This window comes from Sprattus sprattus (assembly GCF_963457725.1).
Source record: "Sprattus sprattus genome assembly, chromosome: 6".
Classification (NCBI taxonomy): Eukaryota; Metazoa; Chordata; class Actinopteri; order Clupeiformes; family Clupeidae; genus Sprattus; species Sprattus sprattus.
The window spans coordinates 9,031,739-9,055,998 of record NC_137925.1 but is presented as its reverse complement, the minus strand read 5'-3'; the positions used below and the strand labels follow the sequence as shown (position 1 = coordinate 9,055,998).

The following is a 24,260-nucleotide window of genomic DNA, read 5'->3' as shown; positions in this document are numbered from 1 at the left end:
AGAGCTGCCTCCTTAAAAGTTTCACACATACAATTATACACACTCATACACTTAGACACTGCAGAGGACACATCGTTGAATCTGTGAAATATCTTCATATTCTTTGGAGAGCTGAGCCACAGCCTGAGGCTTAGGTTATAACACACACACACACACACACACGCCTACATAGAAACACACACAAACCTACATACACAAAACCACACACACACCTACATACACACAATCACACACAAGCCTACATACACATAACCACAAACACACACTTGCCTACATACACACAACTACACACATGCTGACATAGACACAACCACACACACACACACATGCCGACATAGACACAACCACACACACCTAGCACACAACCACACACAAACACATGCCGACATACACACAACCACACACACAAACCTACATACACACAATCACACACACACACACACACACACGGCGACATACACACAACCACACACACACACATACACACTTGCATACACACAACCACTCACACACACTCCTACTTTACATAAGAGCACACAGAGGAGATACCATGTCAGAATTAAGAGACAAACAGTAAACAGCAGTGGAGCAGATTGCTACGACTGCCGGAACCGGATCCGGGACTTGGATTTGATCCTCAGCAAAAAGGAATGTGAAATGTGAAAAATAAGAATGTGTTGAATTTCTTGAATCCAGTAGGTCAGTCCAGACCAAAGTTGTTTCAGCGGATCAACAGGCTGGCAATATAGTTTTTTTTTTTTTAGCCTGCTTGCCGTTCGTGGTAGTAAACAGAATGTCTAACCCTAATTATTGTCATTGTAGAATCCACAGCCAGAGGGAAACGACAGAGAAGTGAAGGGACGGTTCAAGACGGGGAGAGAGAGAGAGACACATAGAGAGAGAGGGACATGGGGAGAGAGAGACACATAGAGAGAGAGAGAGAGAGACAGAAGGAAACAACAGAGAAGTGAAGGGACAGTTCAAGACAGGGGGAGAGAGAGAGAGACAGGCGAGGAGCTGCAAGCCCTAATCAGCTGTTTCTACACGCCTCCCCTACTGATTTTGAGAGATTAATGCTCTGATAATTAAATGTAAACAAATAACGCTTTGTTTGTGATGACAGTTTTGTTCAGTTTTAACATCTGGCCTCTATGCGTTGTCCAATGCAGCTGGTTGCATGGTTGCCTGGTTACGGCTGGGAAATGCGAAGGCTGTTTGTTTGCTCACAAGTGGAGGCAAGTGAACAGAATGTTAAGAGTTTAACTTGCCGTTAGAATTGGTCCTTAAGAAAAGATAACTTATAATATTAATAATAATAATAAAACTTTATTTATATAGCACTTTTCATGCAAAAGAATGCAGCTCAAAGTGCTTTACAGCAAATACATTACCTGCGCAAAGAAATTACATGCACATAAAAATAGAGATTGAAGAAACATAAAAACTCAGATAAAGTGCAAAAAAATAATAATAATAATAATAAAAAAATATAATAATAAATATTAAAATTATAAAAATTGAATTTAAAAAATGCATAGCATAAGATAAAATAGATCTCTGCAGAGTTTAATTTTCTATCTAACCCCTTAATATCACAAGTAGATCAAAGTTAGACAGAGAAAAAAAAAAAACATTAATAATTCAATTAAAAGTATTTATATATATATATATTGAGATACATTGACAAGTATAAACCTTGTGAATGTGGGTTCTGTTTGTACCTGTTGCCCGAGCCACACAAGGGTGTTTCTAGCAAGCGAAGGCAGAAAGGGTAAATTGAGGGATGGGGAAGAGAAGGGCAATCAGTCCCCCCAGGTTTTCGCGACAGCTGCGGCCTAAAATTACTGATTTTGCAGGGGCTTTTCCAAAAAGTTGTGTTTTTAGGTGTTTGTTGCGATGAAATTGCGGGAGCAAGTGAAAGTTGCGATGAAACGTTGCTTATTTTTCTCTTTGTAATTATAATTGAGTTATTTGTTGAAAATGTAATAATTAATAAACAAACATTCATGAACCCATACCATGGTCACTTTTCCCTAACACTTAACACAGTGGGCTTAACAGACACACACCTCTGCATATCAGTTAACCTTTGGTGCAAAATGCACTACAAGAACCACACCACAACCAATTCTGCCTAACTTTAACACATGTTCCTCTCAGAGTACAATTACCTAAACACTAACAACTTGAAGCATTGCCAATTGCATATATAAAATGTTGCTGTGTCCTCCAGTTTGGCATATATTCCTGTAGTGTTGCATTGAAAAACAGAAAAAACACACAGACAAACACTTCTTTGGACTACAGAAATACAGTTTGTAATATTACAGTAAACAAATAATTCTAAAATTCTGAAATATGTCAATCCAAGCCAAGTATCTGCTGACAGTGTTCATATGTCGGTTTACCTCCCACAATAGATGTCACAATTGAGTGTGGTAAATTTACTGTAATTCAGACCCTCCAGGATTTTGCGATGGCGCGATCGCGCCAATTCACGCAAATTCAACTATTACCCGAGAATTCAGCGCGATTTACACACATCACCGCAATTTTCGCGCAAATTTGACAAATCATTGTCATCTCCAACAACTTTCTTCTGCCCTGCAGACACAGTGCAGACACTAGCAGAGTTCTAATCTGTTGTAAACAATGAGAATGGCTACACCAGGCATGGAAATTAAAAGCAGTTTTATGTGTAGGCTGAGATATTCATAACATTTTATTCAGTCTTACTTGTGGTCCTTTTGTAATTCCAACAGGTGCACTTCGTTGTGGATAAGTAAATCCTATGTACTGTTCCCCCTACGTGTTTAGCATAACGTAGCATAACTAGCTATGTTTCTAGATAACAGTCTAACAGCTGTTGCCATTCCCATGAGATGAACATTTGAATGATGTCAAAGTAAAAGTCCTGTGTTCGTTTCCATAACAACAATACAAACAATATACATTTTCTGACCTAAATAAGCAGAGGGCAGAACATCCTATTATGCTACATTTTTGTAGTACTGGTAATCTTTTGTTTGGTATGTTGGTAAGGTTTTTTAGAGGACCATTTCTCAACGGTTTGGTTCTTTAGAGAATGTTTGTTTATTAATTATTAACTCAGTTATAATTAAGAGGGAAATAAGCAACTTTTTATCACAACTTTCACCGCAACAAACCCCTAAAAACACCAAAATTTTCACCGCAACTTTTTTGAAAAGCCCCCGCGAAATCAGTAATTTTCGGCCGCAACTATCACAAAAAAGGCCCGCGAAATCCTGGGGGAACTGGAATTGTAAATACAGTAAATTGGTATTTTATCAGAAACTGAGAATAACAATTTTCAGTTTTTGTAATGTAAATTACATACAGTAATATATGATCCAGAAACAAATCACAAACACAACAGTTTTCACTGTGCTTTACTTTTGGGATATTTGGTCACAGTGCAAGTGTTACACAAAACAGAACATACATTACATTACATAACAAAAAAATGTGTTCTAACAAAAAATGCAATGCACAAAATCTGCACATATATTACAGTAGCCCAACAGCGGTGCAGAATTAGGCTAATCCCTCCTATCCTCCGCATTTGGCCACAAATTTTCATCCACATTGCCACGTATGGTTTCTCTTGCCATACAGTGTGGATAAAATCTTTTGGCATGCGTTATCCAGGCCTGGATGTCTTCTGGTGCTATGTCCATACACCCAGCAGCCATTGCCTCTAGTACGGACATCTGATCCTGAGGGCGGTGGTCATAGACCTTCCATCTCCATGCAGAAAATAATTCCTCAATGGGGTTGAGGAAAGGAGAGTACGGCGGTAGGAATAGTGACATCATCCTAGGATGCGCTGCAAACCACCCTGTGACTTGCCGGGAGTGGTGAAAGGCCACATTGTCCCATACAATTACATAAGTTGGTAGATTCTGCCTGTCTAACTCTCTTGCTGTGAGCCTTTCATGAAGCTCATCTATGAAGGCAATTAGGCGTTCGGTGTTGTATGGGCCTATGCCGGCCTTCTGCAGCTGCAGTCCATCACTCGAAATTGCTGCGCACATGGTGATGTTTGGACCCCTCTGGCCTGGAAAATCTATCGTGGCCCTTTTCCCAATCAGGTTCCTTCCACGGCGACGTAATTTGCCAAGTTGAAGCCAGCCTCATCCACAAAGATGAACGCATGTTCATTTTCACTGGCTTCAAGTTCCATCGCTCTCTTCAGGAAATTAGAAAATACACAAGATACCCTAAGACACAAATGGCATAGCTTACAGTTTTGTGCAATATCACAATCAAAATGCCAGTGTGTCCTGTGTTCAGTCTTACCTGGACGTATTGGTACCTGAGTTCCTTTACCCGCTCAGAGTTGCTCTCGAAGGGGACAGTGTAAAGCTGCTTTATCCGAATTTGGTGCTTTTTCAGCACTCTGGCGATGGTCGTGGTGCCAACATTCTCAATGTTGGCAAATACACCTATGTCTGCGATGATGTTTGCACAAATTTCCCTTAGCCTTATACTGTTGTTGGCAATCACCATTTGCACTATTGCATTCTCTTGTTGCAGTGTGAATTTGTATCCCCTTCCACCTGAGTGAGGCAACCGTTGGGTGCTACAATAGGGAGTCAAAGACACAAATGCTCTGATACGTCAGGAGAGTTTCTGGAGACTTTTCTCACATCACATAACTACTGTTACATACACGTCAGTCAGAATGCTGTAAATACTGTATAGTACCTGTTGGTTTGTGTGAAAATCCTCAAGATTGATGCCACCGTTGATCTTGGCAAGTTCGGCTGAACCCTCAGACCAACTTCCCTCATGGACAGACCATGATTTATTACATGGTCGATGACAGTTGCTCTGATTTCATCTCTCCTCTTCCTCTCCCGCTTCCTCTTCCTCTACCTCTTTATCTACCTCTACCTCTATCTCTATCTATTCCTCCTCCTCCACCTCCACCTATTGCTGCATCCATTTTCCTATACCAACTATGTAAAGAAGTCCAAAGCAAATGGCAAAGATGGCCCCTTTTGTATATGTGGCAACGAGGCACAAATTAAAAAACACCTGGGTAGGTCTTTAGCTGAAATGACAACCAGGTGTTTTTTTTAGCTTCACAACTTGAAGCATTGCAAAACGTATCCTCTGTTTTGTACAGAACATTGTATGTAGTGTTGCATTTCCAAAAAGTAATTTTATGCCAATTCACCAAAAACTATGGTGCACAGGGGGGGGAAATCTAAATAATTAAAATAAAATAAATAAACTCTGAAAATCTGAATAATTTTCTTATTCAAACATATAACTTCATTTGTCTGTCCAAATGCAGCATCTTTCCATCTACAGTGATCTAAATTACTGATAAGTTAGGTTTTGAACTGTAAGTTAACTGTTTTGAACAGAGTATCTAAACATTGGTAAAATATGCTGTAGTTGCACAGCGTTTTGCCGGTAGTGAACATTGAGTGGGGCAGGTATCCATGAATTTTGGAAGAAGGCGTCATTGCCAGCATTTGTATCTAAGCATAGGGGCAAGTAACCAGGGTACTGTTCGGCAACGCTCGCTAAGCGGTTTAGCGAGCTAAATTCCAGGCTAAAAAAAAGACAACACCGCTTTAGCCAGTTCGGCGTACCAACTTTTGCTCAATAACCATGGTAATTAATCGCTTAGCACTAACCTGCTCCAGGGCAGGCTAACCAAAGTTTAGCTGGCTAAACTTGCCACACCCACGCCAAAAGGAGGGATCCCATTGACAAGGAGTCATATTATAGTTTGATTAGCGTAAGAGTTCTTTGCGATCGCCAAGAAGATCCATAACTCCATCATGATGAGTTCTTGTATGAGCGCTACCGATCCACCCGACAAGGAATAATTCATTTAAAAGACCTTCTCGAGTCATTTATTGCATACAACCACCGTCGAACATTGAATGTCTTCACTTTCTTGCTTCATTTTTGTAATGTCGGCGATGCGGAGAACAAAGCACTCATAATTATATGACATTGGTACAGTTGATAAACCAGAAATAACTTTCATTCGCAGCCTGAGACGTAGTTTGCACATGAATAGCCTAACGTTTTCTTTGATCCCAGGACATTTGAGCACATAACCCATCTCCATTACGGAGATATTGGCTAAAGTTGTTTTAACTTACGTTTGCAAAACTAAACGTTTGCAATGATGTGTCTCCTTTTTGTGCAGTAGTGAATGGTGGAGGTGGATGGTAAGGTGGATGCATGATAAGCAGAGAGAAATAAACCCAATGTATTTGCATTGCTTCAATTTATTGATTTTCTCACATTTAGTCGTTTAGCAGACGGTTTTATTCAAAGCGATTTAAAACTACAATTCTTACGAAGGTGAGGGGAGTCGAACCAGAAATCTGCTGCATGCAAGTCATACGCACTACCCGCTGCACCAAAGTCACATGTTCGGCACAAGAAAAGATATCACTTCTTAGACAGCCTATAGACAGTTTCTTTAATGCTGTCGTAGTCGCAGCAGTGTTGAATTTTGACATGATTATGGTCTTGAATTCTTCATAACGCGTTCATGGTCATATCCTGCCTTAGCGGAGAAAAAAATGAGCCTTTTTCTTTGAGTTTAGACTATGGTGCCGTTATAAATATCATGGTTTTGGCGATCGACCTCTCCTGCCTTTTGAAGAGGGACGTGCACGCGCAATGTAGCTGATGATTTTAGCCTGGGATAAATTAACGAGAGGTTAAAATAAATTAGCGCCGGTCGCCAGACGGGCTTGGCCTGCTCTCAATTAGCGAGCTAGTTAATCTCCAGTTGCGAGCTAAATTAATTATCTTAGCTTCAGTTGTACGCCGAACAGGGCCCAGTTTGGTTCACATGGTCTACTGGTATGCTCAATGTGTTAAGTGTTTTGGGAATGTGAACATGGTTTAGGTAAATTTACTAAAACGCTTGGAAAAAACAGTAATAACCTTGCCAACATGCCAAACAAAAGATTACCAGGACTACAAAAATGTAGCATAATAGGCTGTTCTGCCCTATGCTTATTTAGGTCAGAAAATGTATATTGCTTGTATTGTTGTTATGGAAACAAACACAGGACTTTTACTTTGACATCATTCAAATGTTCGTCTCGTGGGAATGGCAACAGCTGTTAGACAGTTATCTAGAAGCATAGCTAGTTATGCTAAACACGTATGGGGAACAGTACATAGGATTTACTTATCCACAACGAAGTGCACCTGTTAAAATGTCTTTGTCGCGCTGAATTCGCGGGTAATCGTTGAATTTGCGTGAATTGGTGCGACATCATTTAACAGGCTAGTCTGGTATAAGTAGACACACACTCACTTTATTCTTTTCCACCAGGGGGCACCATTACTCAAACAAGTAGTTTAATCAGTGGTCTGCAATTGTATATTATAATTGTATATAGAATAGGTGCAGTCCTCGATTCTGGAGGAAAGTTGTTGATATTTGATCTCAACAGCTCCTGGATCAATGTGCTGATTGATTAGAAAAGTTTATGACTTGGAAGAAGCCACTTTGTTTGTTTCCCATTTGCAGATTAGACACACGTGCACACACACACACACACACACACATGCTTGACAGACAGCTAGAGGAACGTTAGGAGAATGTGGGCTACATCAAGGAGTGGGTGCAGTTGAGTAGCTCAACGTCATCATCAGCATCACCTAAGCTGCTGGGAGCGGCTCAACATCATTATCATCATCATCATCATCACCTAAGCTGCTGGGAGAGGCTCATCATCATCATCACCTATGCTGCTGGGAGAGGCTGTTCCTCCTGTCAGGCATCCCCAGGTTGGGCCCTGACGACCTCCAGTTCATGTTTGACAACAGTGTCATGGCAACGCTGCTTCTCAAAGAAGGGGCGCTGGAGAGGGTCTGTGAACACTACCTTGAAGAATAACACACACTTCAGCACACCACACACACTGAACACTTCAGCTACATCCCCAGGTTGCCCCTGACGGCCGCCAGTTCAGCATATATGACAGTGTCATGGCAACGCTGCTTATCAAAAAAGGGGCGATGGAGAGGGTGTGTGAACACTGCCTTGAAGAATAACACACACTTCAGCACACCACACACACTGAACACTTCAGCACACCACACACACTGAACACTTCAGCTACACACACTTCAGCACAACACATACACTGACCACATTTCAGCACACAGGGGCGGCCTTTCCGACAGGCGGTATAGGCGTCCTAGAGCGCTATCTAGAGGGGGAGCGCCAAATAATGCGCCCGAAAAAAAAACATATATACACAATTATAATTTATTTTTTTCCCCCGGGCGCATATTTTGGCGCTACTTCTATATCTCCAACCAATATTTTGACATTAAAAAATAAATCTAACATTAGGGTAAAATGAGCCAAAAATCGAAAACGGAAGGGGTACACCTCCTTGGTTTCGTCAGAACATGCTAGTACAGTAAGGCGTTTGGTTAGTGTGTGTGTGTGTGTTCAAGAAACTTTGAAGAACGAATTAATGAAGAGGTAAAAGCCATCCGGGGTGCAATTTAGGAAGAAGAAGAGAAACGTGCAAAGGGGAAAGGTAAATCCTGTTCTTAGCCTAAAATGAATTCCAGCTAAGAAAACGTTGATGAATGCGTGAATTGCCGCGGGCACTTTAGTGGAGTAGAGAAGAAAAGATGTACAGTATGCCCATCATATCATTGAAAGTTTTCCTACTCCCTGTCACATAGTTCATTAATGATTTTACATACGCGGGAATTTAAAAAATGATACGTCCATTTATTCTACATTATACAAAAAAAATACATGATTAAAATAGGGGCGCACATATAAAGCCAATTGGCAGTGCAACAACGCTACAAAAATCGTACTCGTTGCAACCATTAAGGAAGACGAACACGGCAACTAGTCAACAAGTGTGGAATACTGGTGAAAATCCAAATGTTGTATTGTCATTTAAGCAAATGCATTGAATGTAATCTTGCTAGTCAGCAAACGCTAGCTAGCCAGTGACTTTTTGCGTTCCTTGCTATTGCCATTCAGTCGAAACATCAGTTCAAGTTCAGCTGTAGACCTACCGTAATTTGCGTCATTTTCGATGTGTCATGAAATAATGATTTGATTAACCATAACAACGTTAGTTTGGTGTAGCGAGCTAGCCAGTTTAATAAGACATGATTTTACTAATCAAGAGATATGCATCATAGAATGAAAAAAGAATGTCAGGCTTTGTTTGTTGAAAGTTTGTTTTGATTCTGTAGTGAATAGGCTTTAAATGAGTGAATAATATGTGCCACAAGTGACCCAGACCTTCTTAGATTTATATTTGCCAGCCATCAACAGAACAGAAGACTAAGAAAACATTTTTTGCAGGCGATTGGGAAGATGACGTGTGTGTGACCATAAACGTTGAAACAGGGTTGAAGAGTATGAACAGGGGGGCGTGGAAGGAGCGTAGTTCAGCACAGGCGAGACATTTTCTCAGTGATTTAGTTCTTGAATACATTTTTGTTCATTGTTGCGATCGTTGTTGTGTTTATGTGAAAGAAATGCAGTCTCACAGGGCAAAATTGCGTTTGAAAGTTGCAATCCGTTTTCGTGGGGGAAAACAAATATTGTGAGGGGGGGGGGGGGGGGGGGGGGGGGGCAGGAGTGAGGCTAGGCCCACCACGCACACCACACACACTGAACACTTCAGCTCAACACAAAATGTGTATATGCATATACATGGGACACTATCTCCCTCCTACCTCTCAGTCACCCTCACTCTTTCCCTCCCTCTCTCTTTCACTCTGTCCCCCCCCCCCTTTCTCCCTCTCCCTCTCTCTCACCCCCCCCCCCAGTGCTGAAAAAAGACTTAAATTAAGCTATTATTTTATTACTTCACAAAACTAGCTGACCCCTCACAGATCATTACCCAATCAATAGATTATTATTGCTCAGATGTTCCTTCCTGCTTCCTGCATGACCTCCTGCTGTTGCAACCTTGGTCAGCTGGGCTGGGTTGTGCTGGACTTTGAACACTGCCCTTTGACTGACCAAAATGGCAAAGTGTGATTGCACAAATTATAATAATAATAATACTTTAAACGTATAAACGCTTTTCTAGTTACCCAAAGATGCCTTACATAGGGCAAAGGCAAACATAACAAAAAACACAAAAGAGCAAACAAACAGAAGATTCTAGTATTAAAAAAGAAGAACATTGGATGAGTTGTGCGGGAATGAGTCATGTAGTGGAGGGTAGGGAGGGGAAGGGAGCAGCGGTCAACAGGTGAAGGCGAGTTTGAAGATTGTGCCTCTGATGGCTGATTCATAGAAACATATCTGATTTCATGCTGAGATAAAATGTCTGAAAGCTCGTTCCAAAATGCGTATCTGATTGCATCCTGAGATAGATGCCTGATAGCTCGCTGATTGCAGCTGTAGTGTAAACAGCAACCACCCCAACACTGTTGAAAAAACTCGGACAGATAAATGTTGGCATTGTGCAAGTGTGTGTTGGCCTTTTCAGTGTGTTAAACTGTTTTCCCCTTTGAGAGTCTGTCTGTAGAAGGAGATGATTTAAAATGTGATACCTGTTTCTCAGCCATATTTAATGTTTGAGAGCAGCCTGTTGTGTTAAACTGTGTCATGTCTCCTAGGAGAGTGTGTATTGTGTTAAACTGTGTCGTGTCTCCTAGGAGAGTGTGTATTGTGTTAAACTGTGTCATGTGGAAATTGATACTTTAAACTGTGTGTTGTGTCTCTAAGGAGAGTCAGTGGTATGGAAGGCTCTGGTGGGCCTCTTTGTGATGGCTGTGGTTATAGCCTGTTCTTTCGAGCGCATACAAGTTATATGAGAACAACGACACTGTTGTTACGAGCGCATACAAGTTTTACGAGTATAACAACACTGTTCTTTTCGAGCGCATACAAGTAATAACAGTACAACAAAAATGTTGTTACGAGCGCATACAAGTTATATGAGTATAACGACACTGTTGTTACGAGCACATACAAGTTATAAGAGTATAACGACACTGTTGTTACGAGCGCATACAAGTTATATGAGTATAACGACACTGCTGTTACGAGCGCATACAAATTTTACGGGTATAACAACACTGATCTTACGAGCGCATACAAGTTATACGAGTATAAGGACACTGTTCTTTCGAGCGCATACAAGTTATAGGATTATATAACAAGATCGAGTCGTATACTATCAACAGTGTTGCTCCAGAAGGTAGGGCTGTATTTGATTGGTTGCTGAGCACCAATATCAAAAACCCTTTGTCAGAAGATCGAGAAGATCTTGGTCTTTCTCAGCTGTTGCACTCAACTGTAACCATTAGACAGATTTGCTACACTGTTGTCAGTGATTAGTATGGATGTCAGGGGATCTCAATTTGCATGTAGATAATCCAGAAAACAGTTCTAAGTAACTAAATGCACTTTACCTACCAAACCTAACAACCCCAACACGGTACACAGGGTTCACTCTGTTGGTTATATCCTCAGTGTCTCTACAACCGTCAAGGACTTGGCCTTAACTGATCTTTTATATGTGTTCATTGATGTGTCCATCTCCCCACACATTCAGAACAGATCTATGACAGTAAAAAGGTGCTCTCTTTGAGCAGGCACTTCCAAGGACATTGAGTCACCGTCAGACTCTGTAGATGCTCTGTTTGCTGAAAATGTAAATTCAAAAATGGTTAATATCGTGGATGACAATCACAGACAAAGAAAAGGCACAATGCAAACTAAATCCAACTGTTAAACGCCTAAAAAGAAAGTGCAGGAACACTGAATGAAAATGGCACAAATGCAACACTATAAAATCCATGAAGGGATGTAAATACAGTATATAAATGCAAAGCAAGACAATCTTTCTTTTCCAGTGTTATCAGTAGATAATGAATACTCATGTGCTATTCCCAACAGTTGGAAAGTTCACTGACCCCTCTTTACAGTCGGGACCTGAACTTATCTCTGCAAATAAGTATAATGACTTTGCATATTTTTATCAAAGGTAAAATTGTAAAAAAAAATCAGGCAGAAGATAACGTCTCAATTACTAGCAACTCAAAAGCTGAGATTGCCAGCAACAAATAGAGGGGAACTCAATAGAACTGAATAGACAATGAAACTCTGGGAACGGTGAAACTCAGTGAAAACAGCACAGAATCTTAACTCTTCCGCATACTGCTTAGATATGCCTATCAACTGTGTCAAATCTGTTTTTCACTTCTCAGTAGCAGATGTGCATAATATTGAAAAAGTATCTTTGCTGTATGGCACAAGTCCCTGAAAACAGCTGTTATTAAGCCCCTGCTCAAAGAGAAGAGTCCAGATGCTTCCATACTAAACAATTATTAGCCCATATCCAATCGACCATTTGCTGGCAAAATCATTGAAAAAGTAGTTTTTAATCACAGAACCGCTTTTGAAACGTCAACTGATTGAAAACTTTCAGTCAGGCTAATCACAACACTGAAACAGCCTTATTAATGTTTTGAATGACACGCCTCAATACCAATACAGGCAAAACATCAATCCTTGTGTTATTGGACCTTAGTGCAGCCTTTGACACTGATGATCTTAATATCTTACTACACAGACTGGAACATTGGGTTGGATTTTCAGGTTTGGCTATCAAGTAGCTCAGATCATACTTTCAAGACAGGAGCTTCTTTGTTGCAATTGGAAACTTTACCTCAACACCAACATCCTTGACCTGTGGTGTCCACCAGGGGGCGATATTGGGGCCTTTATTATTCAACTGTCATATAAGACCAGATAGATAATAAGATTTCTTATCATAGCCATGCTGATTACACCCAAATCGACTTAGTCCTGTCATCCAACAACTATGGTCCTCTAGAATCTCTTTGCCAATTTGTACAATCTCTTTTATTCTAGTTTATGGACTTTCTTGCTGAGTTTGCCTAGTCTGGGAAGTCCCGCCCCACTTTTTCCGGCCAAATTGATTTTGCCTCAGAACTGGGTCTGGCAAACTTTGGATAGCCGTTCATTTCAAGATTTCCAGAATCCTTGGAGCCAATCACAAACTGGCTTTTGGCTACCTGGCGCGCCATTGGCGGATTTAAAATAACCACGTCTACCGTAACAAAAGCGAAACTTAAGAGAAAAGCACAGTAAACTATATACTGCTTTCGCGGCTGTCTTGGATGATTTCAAAGGCAAGTTTTCTTTGAAAATAGAACAGAAACCTGCTCTGGAACAATTCATACAGAAAAAAGATGTGTTTGCTTTATTATCGATCGTTGTATCGTTGTATAGTATCGTTGGTCTGATTGGTTAAAGGCGTGTCCAATTACGTGAGTGAAGTGGACCTCCATTGAGGAGTTGGCCAGACTAACTGAACAAATGAAATGCAGTGAAGGGGCAGGGAATTCCCAGACAAGAGTTTGCCTGGAGACGCTGCGTGAAAGCATGTTCTAAAAGCGTGCTCATGTACACCAGATGATATATGGAAATAATGTTCTGATATGCTTTTGTCTTGTATGTCGTAACTGCATGAATGTCTTGACTGCATAAATGGTGTCAATAAAAAATTGATCCCAAAAAATAAAAATTAAACCGTTCTCATCTGCACACAGTCTGTATACAGTGCTTGCCCTGTCAACCAGCCAGATTATCAGACAGACTTCAGCCCTTTCCTGTGATAGGGAGAGATAAGAGGAGATAAGACTACCTCATATACGCACAGTCCTGCAGTGGACACAGGAGTTCATGAGCACAGTGCACTGAGGAGACGCGCACACACACACACACACACACATACACACTCCTGTGCTCTTGTTTTGGTGTGTTTTAAGCTGTGTGTAGTGGTGTTGCTTCCCCAGAGTACTGAGCTACCCTGAGTGTGGAAGAGGACGCGCGTGCCAAAGATGATCTTGTCTGTGTGTGTGTTGTGCCTGCTGGCGCTGTCTCCAGCTCTTGGGGCCCCTGCTAAGGACCCGTGTGCAAGGCCCCGAAACAAACTCCTGTTCATCTCATTTGACGGGTTCCGCTGGGATTACGACCGAGACGTGGACACCCCAAATCTGGACCGCATGGCGGAGGACGGCGTGAAGGCAGCGTATGTGACGCCCCCGTACCTCACCATCACCAGCCCCACACACTTCACTCTGCTCACAGGTAAGGCAAGCAGAGACGAACAGAACACATAGAAACACTTTAAATTAGTCTTCATTAGTCTATTAAATCAAGTAAAATTGTGAAGTGAAGATGATTATGATAATAACATGCTTAACCCTCCTGTAAGCTTCAAATGTACTAACATATTTTATCCTTGGGGTCAATTTGACCCCAGCAATTTAAACCTCCAGAAAATTATTATAATTAAATATTTACCCAAGCTTATGTGTCAGGAACTTGATGTTTGTTTAAATAGCTCTTTATACATCCAGAATACCTGTTAGTCAAATCGCCCCCCAAAATAATAGGAGGGTTTAGGCAATTCTGTTGCATGTGTAATATTTACATGCAAAACTATTGACACTGTGGCAAATACAGTGTGGCAAAAAACAGTGCATGGTACATTTGTGTGGGGCAAAAGTGATATTATATGTAATATGTAATATGAATTGACATGAACTGGGTTTTACAAAATTATGTAGTGGAACAAATATATGAATTTGACAGACATGTTTCTGTTCGGGCAAAGACAACACACAGGACATGATTCATTCTCAAATCAGAGAAGGAGATATTATAGGACATGCTGAGGGCCTTCAGTTTATCCACATGTAATGGATGTATTTTTTTTAACAGACATCCCCTAACCTTTTTAGATATAATGTATTCAAATGTTTGTGTTAGACCATTCAAGTTCCAGCTATCCGCTGTGTAATCTTTGACTTACTGTAATCGGTGCAGGCATTGTCCCAAAGGGGATAAGGGTGACTGGAGTTATCAGATAACTCATTAGACCGTCACCTATCCCCTATAAGCTTCAGCAGTAACTGTTCATTCCTTTGTCTTGCCATATGGAAGTGACTCAGCACATTATATCCAGCAGGTTAGCATGCTATCGCTCAGTCTGTTAAGTTTCTCAGAAACAGCATGGTGAATGAAGAGAGAAACTGAGAAACAACCAACCAATAAAGCTACTGCTAAAGCTGTGTTTCCCTTACCATGGCGTTATATTGAGAACCACAGGGTTCTGCTAACGCTTTGTTTTCCTTTACCAGGGCGTTATATTGAGAACCACAGGGTTCTGCTAACGCTTTGTTTTCCTTTACCAGGGCGTTATATTGAGAACCACAGGGTTCTGCTAACGCTTTGTTTTCCTTTACCAGGGCGTTATATTGAGAACCACAGGGTTCTGCTAACGCTTTGTTTTCCTTTACCAGGGCGTTATATTGAGAACCACAGGGTTCTGCTAACGCTGTGTTTTCCTTTACCAGGGCGTTATATTGAGAACCACGGTGTGATCCATAACATGTGGTTTAACGTCAGCACCCAGGAGAAGAAGCAGTACTACCAGTCTCAGTTTGTGGACGATTACTGGGACAATGGCAGCCTGCCCATCTGGATCACAGCACAGAGACAGGTACTCACACACACCTGTGTAATTTCATCCAATTACAGCACAGAGACAGGTACTAACACACACCTGTATTACCATTCAAATCACAGCACAGAGACAGGTACTCACACACACCTGTATTAACATTCAAATCACAGCACAGAGACAGGTACTGACTCAAAACGCAGGGCTCTTTAAGAACATCAGATATGTATGCTGAAGTAAACCAGGCTTAAATTAACACTATGCAACAATTTGACACTCTTTCAGATATAGTTTATAGGTAGCTTAATTTTGATTGCATATGGCCATGTGAAGGACAGATAAACACCTGTGTCTTCCTCACTAGCCATCCAGGATATGCCCTATGTAGTTCTGTTTAACGGGCTGGTACACCCTGCAATAATGGAAGGGAAGCTTTCACACGCATGACATTGCCAGCTAAACTGCCAAAAGACACCAGTTAGTGTTTTGGCAAGCTTCTATCAGTGTCAGCTGGGCTGTTGGTGGTGTTTGCAAGGTTTTTGCACGCCTTTTAGGCAGTTAGCATACTAGTTTTGGAACAGACCTCCATATTGCTGCTTTCAAGCGCCAGATAAGGATTAATGTGGCAAACCTTTAATGTGTCTTCCCTGAGAGACTTCATCTAAACCTTTAATGTGTCTTTCCTGAGGGACATCAACGAAACCTTTAATGGGTCTTTCCTGAGAGACATCATCTCTTAGCATATCTCCGTCTACGTTGTTTAAGAGCTGCTGGATCTCCTCCATCTGTTCCCTTTATTGTAAATCACTGTATACCATTTGCCTTCTCTCTGAGCCATGACAGATCAATATGTATTATACAAATTATATTATATATTATATGTATTTAGAGATATATGTATACCAAATAGCATACCTCCTCCTCTTGCCAGAGAACACTACTCAGTTCATGTAAAAAAGTTGCCAACACAGTAGACATATGAGTTGTATATTGTAAATATATTTATACCTTATACATTACTCAGCCTACGTCAAAGACTACTCACCTCTCCACCGGCCACCTTATTGAAAATGAGCCAATGAGCAGCTACCTTGTGAGCCAATGAGCAGCTACCTTTTGTCCGGACTGTCCATTCACAGGGCCTGAAGGCGGGGTCTCTGCACTTCCCGGGGACGGCGGCCACATACCAGGAGGAGGTGGTGCAGGTGAGGCAGGTGGAGCCGCCATTCTACGACCACAAAAACGAGACGGACTGGCGCCTCAACGTGGACAAGGTGGTAGGCGACTGGTTCGTCCGCCAGGACCTGGACCTCGTGACGCTGTACTTCGGCGAGCCCGATGGAACGGGCCACGAGTTCGGGCCGGAGACAGCCGAGCGCCGAGACGCCGTCAGGAAGGTGGACCGCACCGTGGGCTACATCCGGCAAGCGGTCCAGTCGCACGGCCTCACGGACCGCCTCAACATCATCATCACGGCCGACCACGGGATGACCACGGTCCAGCGCGGCGCCGGCGTCAACGAGATCATCCTGACCGACATCCCCGGGTTCTCCTTCAGCGACATCAAGTTCCACCTGGTGGACTACGGGCCGTCGGGGATGCTGCTGCCCAAGGACGGCATGCTGGAGAAGGTGTACCGCGCCCTGAAGGGGGGCCACCCCAACCTCCACGTCTACAAGAAGGAGGACATGCCAGAGAGGCTGCACTTCTCCAAACACCCCCGCATCCTCCCCCTCGTCCTCTGGGCCGACCCGGGATACGTCATCAACGGGGTGAGGGACATCACAACACCACCCTAAAACACACACACTCACTTCATCTCACCTTTACACACCACACACACTCATCATCACGTCTCCACACACCACACACACTCACCACCTCACCATTACACACCACACACACTCATCATCTTGTCTCCACACACCACACACACTCATCATCTCATCTCCACACCACACACACTCATCCTCTCGTCTCCACACACCACACACACTCACCACCTCACCATGACACACCACACACACTCCTCATCTGGTCTCCACACACCACACACACTCATCCTCTCGTCTCCACACACCACACACACTCACCACCTCACCATTACACACCACACACACTCATCATCTCGTCTCCATACACCACACACACTCATCATCTCGTCTTTACACTCCCCACCTCACCTTTACACACCACACACACACTCACAATTTTTCTTCTTCTTCCTCCTCCTCCTCCTCCTCTTCTGTGTGTGTGTGTTGCTGGTCTCCTCTGCAGTTCTTCCCTCTGCAGTGGAATAAGGGGGAGCACGGCTTTGACAACGAGCTGATGGAGATGAAGCCTTTCTTCCGAACGGTGGGGCCAGACTTCCTGCCGGGGCTGCAGGTGGGGGGGTTCGAGACGGTCAACATCTACCCCCTCATGTGTCACCTGCTGGGCATCACCCCGGAGATCAACGACGGCTCGCTGGACATCACGCGCAACATGCTAGTACACAGCGATAGCTTGTGTGAGACTAAAGCAGGTAAGGGTGTGTGTGTGTGTGTGTGTGTGTGTGTGTGGGTGTGTGTGTGTGTGTGTGTGTGTGTGTGTGTGTGTGTGTCTGTGTCTGTGTCTGTGTGCTAGAACACAGCGAAAGCGTGTGTGAGACTACAGCAGGTTAGGGTTTAAACCTGTCTCTCTCACACGAACACTCACAGAAATAGATGTAGAAGCTTCTAGAAACAGCTCTGCTGTGTGTGTGTGTGTGTGTGTGTGTGTGTGTGTGTGAGTGTGTGTGTGTGCAGTGGTTGTGTGTGTGTGTGTGTGTGTGTGTGTGTGTGTGTGTGCAGTGGTTGTGTGTGTGTGTGTGTGTGTGGGTGTGTGTGTGTGCTGTGGTTGTGTGTGTGTGTGTGTGTGTGGGTGTGTGGGTGTGTGTGTATGCTGTGGTTGCACTTTCCCAGTCCCAGATGACTGCGTGTGATTGGGCCATATAATGATAACTGATTAAAACGCATATCTGATCCGATGGAGGGATAAGATGTACTTTGCAGATAACCTGTGTGCGTGCATGATTGTGTGTGTGTGATCCTGAGTGGGACTGTGTGTGTGTGGTTGGGGGGGTTGAGAATGTGATTGTGTGTGTGTGTGTGTGTGTGTGTGTGTGTGTGTCCTCCCATCATAAAATGGAATTAAACATCTGCACTGTGGTATTACGGTATCAGTTCAAATCTGACTCTGCTATATTAAGACACACAAGCAAAAAAACACTTAATGCTTACAGCCTCCCTGTGTGTGTTTGTGTGTGTGTGTGTGTGTGTGTTTGTGTGTGTGTGTGTGTGTGTGTGTGTGTGTGTGGTGATATCCACTGTCAGGAGAGTATTCTTCAAGGGGTGTTTATAACTTCACACATAATGTTTTAAAAAGGACTGCCAAGCTCCTGCATCTCTCTCCAGTGTGACTTACACACTCACACACTCACACAGACATACAGCCGCGGAAAAAATTAAGAGACCACTTCAAAATTATCAGTTTCTCTGGTTTTACTATTTATTGGTATGTGTTAAAGTAAAATGTAGATTTTTGTTTTATTCTATAACCTACTGGCAACATTCCTACCAAATTTCAAATAAAAATATTGTCATTTAGATCAGGGGTCTTCAACGTTTTTCAGGCCAGGGACCCCCAAACTGATGGCGAGATGAGCAGGGACCCCCTACTATATAAATTGCATATTTTTTTTTTATTTTTTTTTATAATATACTGGACCTAGTGCCAAATAAACATAGCTACCCTGTTATTGTGTATTCAATATACTAAGCTATTCAAATAATACAAAGGTAAATATAATCATTAACATTTTAATTTTTTAACATTGAATTTAACCTAACATTTTTGAACAACGAATTTAACTTAACATTTTTTAACATTGAATTTAATTTAACATTTAACAACACGAAAGGTACAGGGTGGCCGTGCCACTGCCATTTATAAACATACATCTTGCAAACAACTCTGAGCTTACAATTAATAACAACTTATTAAAATAATTCACAGATATGTTTTTTATTCATCATACATAATAAAGGGACAGTGAATCCTCAAGCATCTGTCGATGGCACACATCCTCCCATATTAGTGAGATGTATCTTCTTTTCAATAACTCCTGACTAACACGATCCAACGGATGACGGAGGAGGAGTCTGGCGCATGGAGTTGTGTTGACAACATAGATGTTATAGTGAGATTGACAGGTCAACAAACCAATCACACCGCTAGCAAGTTGTTAAGATTGTAGGTAGTAGCATGCTAACATTAGCTAGGGGGCTCACACATTTCACAAATCCTCTCAGACTTATTTTTCAGTTACAATTAAAGTTTTTTGACCTTTTTTTGGAGTTTGGTCCGCCATCTTTTATTTTTGATCTTCGCGCTCTTTAGACTTGAGCAGAAACGCAATCTGATTGGCTAGTGCCTGTGCATGAAAGGTGCTGTGAGTGAACCGGTGCCCAGCTTGAGAGAGCTCCTGTGGGTAGCTGAATGTTTCGATTGGACTGAAAGATAACGTCTTCTCGATCAATTTATACGTTCACTACAATATGTTGGATTTATGTTAATGTAAATTTAAAGGGAATAAATACAATTCTGATTTGGAAGACATTTAAATTTGTGGGAAAAAAAATTGGTTGAATTTTTTTTTTTTTTTTTTAGAAATATTAAAAAAAATTATCTTATCAACCAAAGATTTCGCGACCCCCCTGCAGTACCTCCGCGGACCCCCTGGGGGTCGCGGACCCCCTGTTGAAGACCCCTGATTTAGATCATTTATTTGCAGAAAAATGACAATTGGTCAAAATAGCAAAAAAGATGCAGTGTCTTCAGATCTCGAATAATGCAAAGAAAACAAGCTCATATTCATTTTTAAACAACACAATACTAATGCTTACACTTAGGAAGAGTTCAGAAATCAATATTTGGTGGAATAACCTTGATTTAAAATCACAACTTTCATGTGTCTTGGCATGCTCTCCACCAGTCTTTCACATTGCCGTTGGGTGACTTTATGCTACTCCTGGCACAAGAATTCAAGCAGCTCGGCTTCTTTTCATGGCTTGTGACCATCCATCTTCCTCTTGATCACATTTCAGAGGTTTTTTAGGGGATTCAGGTCTCGAAATTGGGCTGGCCATGACAGGGTCCTGATCTGGTGGTACTCCATCCACACCTTTACTGGCCTGGCTGTGTGGCATGGAGCATTGCCCTGCTGGAAAAAACATTTCTCAGAGTTGGGGAACATTGTCAGAGCTAAAGGAAGCAAGTTTTTCTTCCGGGGCAACGTTGTACTTTGCCTGGCTGAGGTTTGTAAAAGACCATAAGGATTGAAAAAAGCGGACTGGAGGGTCTTCTAGTTCGTCTTCTCTGGTGAGTCCAATTTTCAGCTTTGCCCAACACATGGTCGTCTGATGGTTAGACGGAGACCTGGAGAGGCCTACAAGCCAGAGAGTCTTGCACCTACTGTGAAATCGGACTCATCAGAGAAGACGAACTTAGAAGAACCTCCAGTCCGCTTTTTCAATCCTTATGGTCTTTTACAAACCTCAGCCAGGCAAAGTACAACGTTGTCCCGGAAGAAAAACTTGCTTCCTTTTGCTCTGACAATGTTCCCCAACTCTGAGAAGTGTTTTTTCCAGCAGGGCAATGCTCCATGCCACACAGCCAGGCCAGTAAAGGTGTGGATGGAGTACCACCAGATCAGGACCCTGTCATGGCCAGCCCAATTTCGAGACCTGAATCCCATAAAAAAACCTCTGAAATGTGATCAAGAGGAAGATGGATGGTCACAAGCCATGAAAAGAAGCCGAGCTGCTTGAATTCTTGCGCCAGGAGTAGCATAAAGTCACCCAACGGCAATGTGAAAGACTGGTGGAGAGCATGCCAAGACACATGAAAGTTGTGATTTTAAATCAAGGTTATTCCACCAAATATTGATTTCTGAACTCTTCCTAAGTGTAAGCATTAGTATTGTGTAGTTTAAAAATGAATATGAGCTTGTTTTCTTTGCATTATTCGAGATCTGAAGACACTGCATTTTTGCTATTTTGACCAATTGTCATTTTTCTGCAAATAAATGCTCTAAATGACAATATTTTTATTTGAAATTTGGTAGGAATGTTGCCAGTAGGTTATAGAATAAAACTAAAATGTACATTTTACTTTAACACATACCAATAAATAGTAAAACCAGAGAAACTGATAATTTTGAAGTGGTCTCTTAATTTTTTCCGCGGCTGTATATTAACATTCATTCACGTATTCACTCAAACAGTCACTCACTCAAATCTTCACTCTTTCATTAACTCACTCAAATATTCACTCATTAATTTACTAACTCAAATATTAACTCACTAATTCACACACTCAAATATTCAATCACTCATTCATTCACTCATTCATTTACTAACTCAAATATTAACTCACTCATTCACACACTCAAATATTCACTCACTCATTCACTCACCCATCAATTCAATCATTCACTCAAATATACACTCACTGTGTGTGTGTGTGTGTGTGTGTGTGTGTGTGTGTGTGTGTGTGTCTGTGTGTTGGGGGGGGGGGGGGGGGGGGGTAGTTCCCCATGGCTCCTGTATTATTTGCACTAGACTGGACTCCAACAGCTAGAGTAATAGAATTAACTGTTTTATCGGCCCATCCCTTGTGTGTGGGTTTATGTGTCATTATGTGTGTGTGTGAGACAATGAGAGAGGGAGAGAGGGAGAAAGTCTGTGGTCTGAAATGTTTTGCGTATTATTACCTGTTTGTGGTTTATAATGTATTGCGTATTGTGTCCTGTTTGTTTTACAGGACAGTCACTCGGGTGGAGGGTCATGATTGGCCTCTCCGCTGTTGCTGGGTTCCTGGTCTTGACCTTTGTCGTCATGACGACCTGGAGCAAATGCAGGAGGGGCAGAGAGAGTTCGAGGTATTGAACACACACACACACACACACACAAACTCGCACACACTCTCAAGCTCACACGCTCACACTCTCACTCACACATACACACACACTCAAACTCACACAAACACACGCTCACACACACGCACACTCACATACAGACTCACACTCACACACCCACGCACTAACAAACACACAGAGTGCCAGGTAGTGTACAGAAACACACTCACGCTCACACTCACAGACACAGACTCACACTTGAACACACACTCACATACACACACATACACAGACTCACACACACACAGAGTTCCAGGTAGTGTACCGACACAGAGGTGTGCTTACATCTCCTCACACACCTCTCTCTCTCTCTCTCTCTCTCTCTTACTCTTTAATGACACACTTCTCTCTCTCCCTCTTACTCTTTAATGACACACTTCTCTCTCTCTCTCTCTCTCTCTCTCTCTCTCTCTCACTCGACACTCTCTATTGCCTTACTTCTCCCTCTCCCTCTTACTCTTTCATGACACACTTCTCTCTTTCTCACTCGACACTCTCTATTGACTTACTTCTCCCTCTCCCTCTTACTCTTTCATGACACACTTCTCTCTTTCTCTCTCTCTCACTCGACACTCTCTATTGACTTACTTCTCCCTCTCCCTCTTACTCTTTCATGACACACTTCTCTCTTTCTCTCTCTCTCACTCGACACTCTCTATTGACTTACTTCTCCCTCTCCCTCTTACTCTTTATTGATACACTTATCTCTCTCTCTCTCACTCTTGACACTCTAATAGTAGAGATACACTTAAATAATAATAATATTATTCTCTCTCTCTCTCACTCTCTAATGACTCACTTCTCTCTCTCTCACTCTTTCATGACACACTGCTATCTCTCTCTCTCTCTGTGTCCACCTCTGGTTAATCCTCCTCATCTCCTCCTCAGTATTGATCAGCCCACAGAGACGCAGGAAAATCAGACCGCCATGTGAGATCCTGGTCCTGGTCCTGAGCCTTCAGATGTCCCAACGAGTCTAGGACTGATCTGAGGTCATGGTCCTGGTCCTGGTCCTGAGCCTGCAGTCTAGGACTGGTCCAAGAGAAACCCCGGCTATGCTGTATATATATTTGTAGAATAGCGCTTGCACACTGAGCTCCTTTCATCAGAAGGACAGACACTGAAAGAGCTTTTTAATGTATTCTTATTTGATTGTGTTTACATGATACATTAAGTGCACTGTTATACACTTCTGTTGGATGTCAGTGTACTCTTTCAAGTAGCGAATCCTCACCCTGACTCCTGATCAGACCCTGATTTACGTATAAGCTGTAGAATTCAGCCAACAGATCAACGCACTGTGCAGTTTTAGAAATCATCATAAAAATCAAAACAGGTACTCTTTACCAAAAAATTTATAGAGTTGTAAATACATGAGCCAAAGTTAAAATCCTGACATAAACCGTAATATTTGACGCCTTGTATTATATTTGCTTTGTGTATGTGCCCCATTCATACAGTATATTTGTGATTTATCATTAAACTGAAAATGTCTGACTTTAAGTGCTTCTTTCACATTAGCAGCCTGTTGTCATTATGGCCATCATAAGGAAGGACTGCATGATCACACTTCACTAATGGACTTACTGGTAACACATCCAGCAATATGTCTAGACTTCCATAATGAATGGATGAAGTACTCCCCCTAGTGGCCTGAAGAGGAGGAACACAATGGTGCATGTACTGTTCAGAAGCGTTTTACTGTTAACCTCCAAGACTACAGCTGGTGACGGTCCTGCGCCAGATCC

General features: G+C 42.2%; 1 protein-coding gene across 1 annotated transcript; it reads left to right on the top strand.

Moving 5' to 3' along the window:
- Window positions 1–13,887: 13,887 nt before the first annotated feature.
- LOC308366975 (ectonucleotide pyrophosphatase/phosphodiesterase family member 7-like) lies at window positions 13,888–23,446 on the top strand (the record flags this gene model as incomplete). The annotated part of the gene is made up of 6 exons (XM_080840795.1): window positions 13,888–14,137; window positions 15,409–15,554; window positions 16,655–17,287; window positions 17,793–18,039; window positions 22,359–22,476; window positions 23,401–23,446. 6 exons carry the CDS (start codon window positions 13,888–13,890, stop codon window positions 23,444–23,446), a joined length of 1,440 nt encoding a protein of 479 aa, XP_080696921.1.
- Window positions 23,447–24,260: the final 814 nt, after the last annotated feature.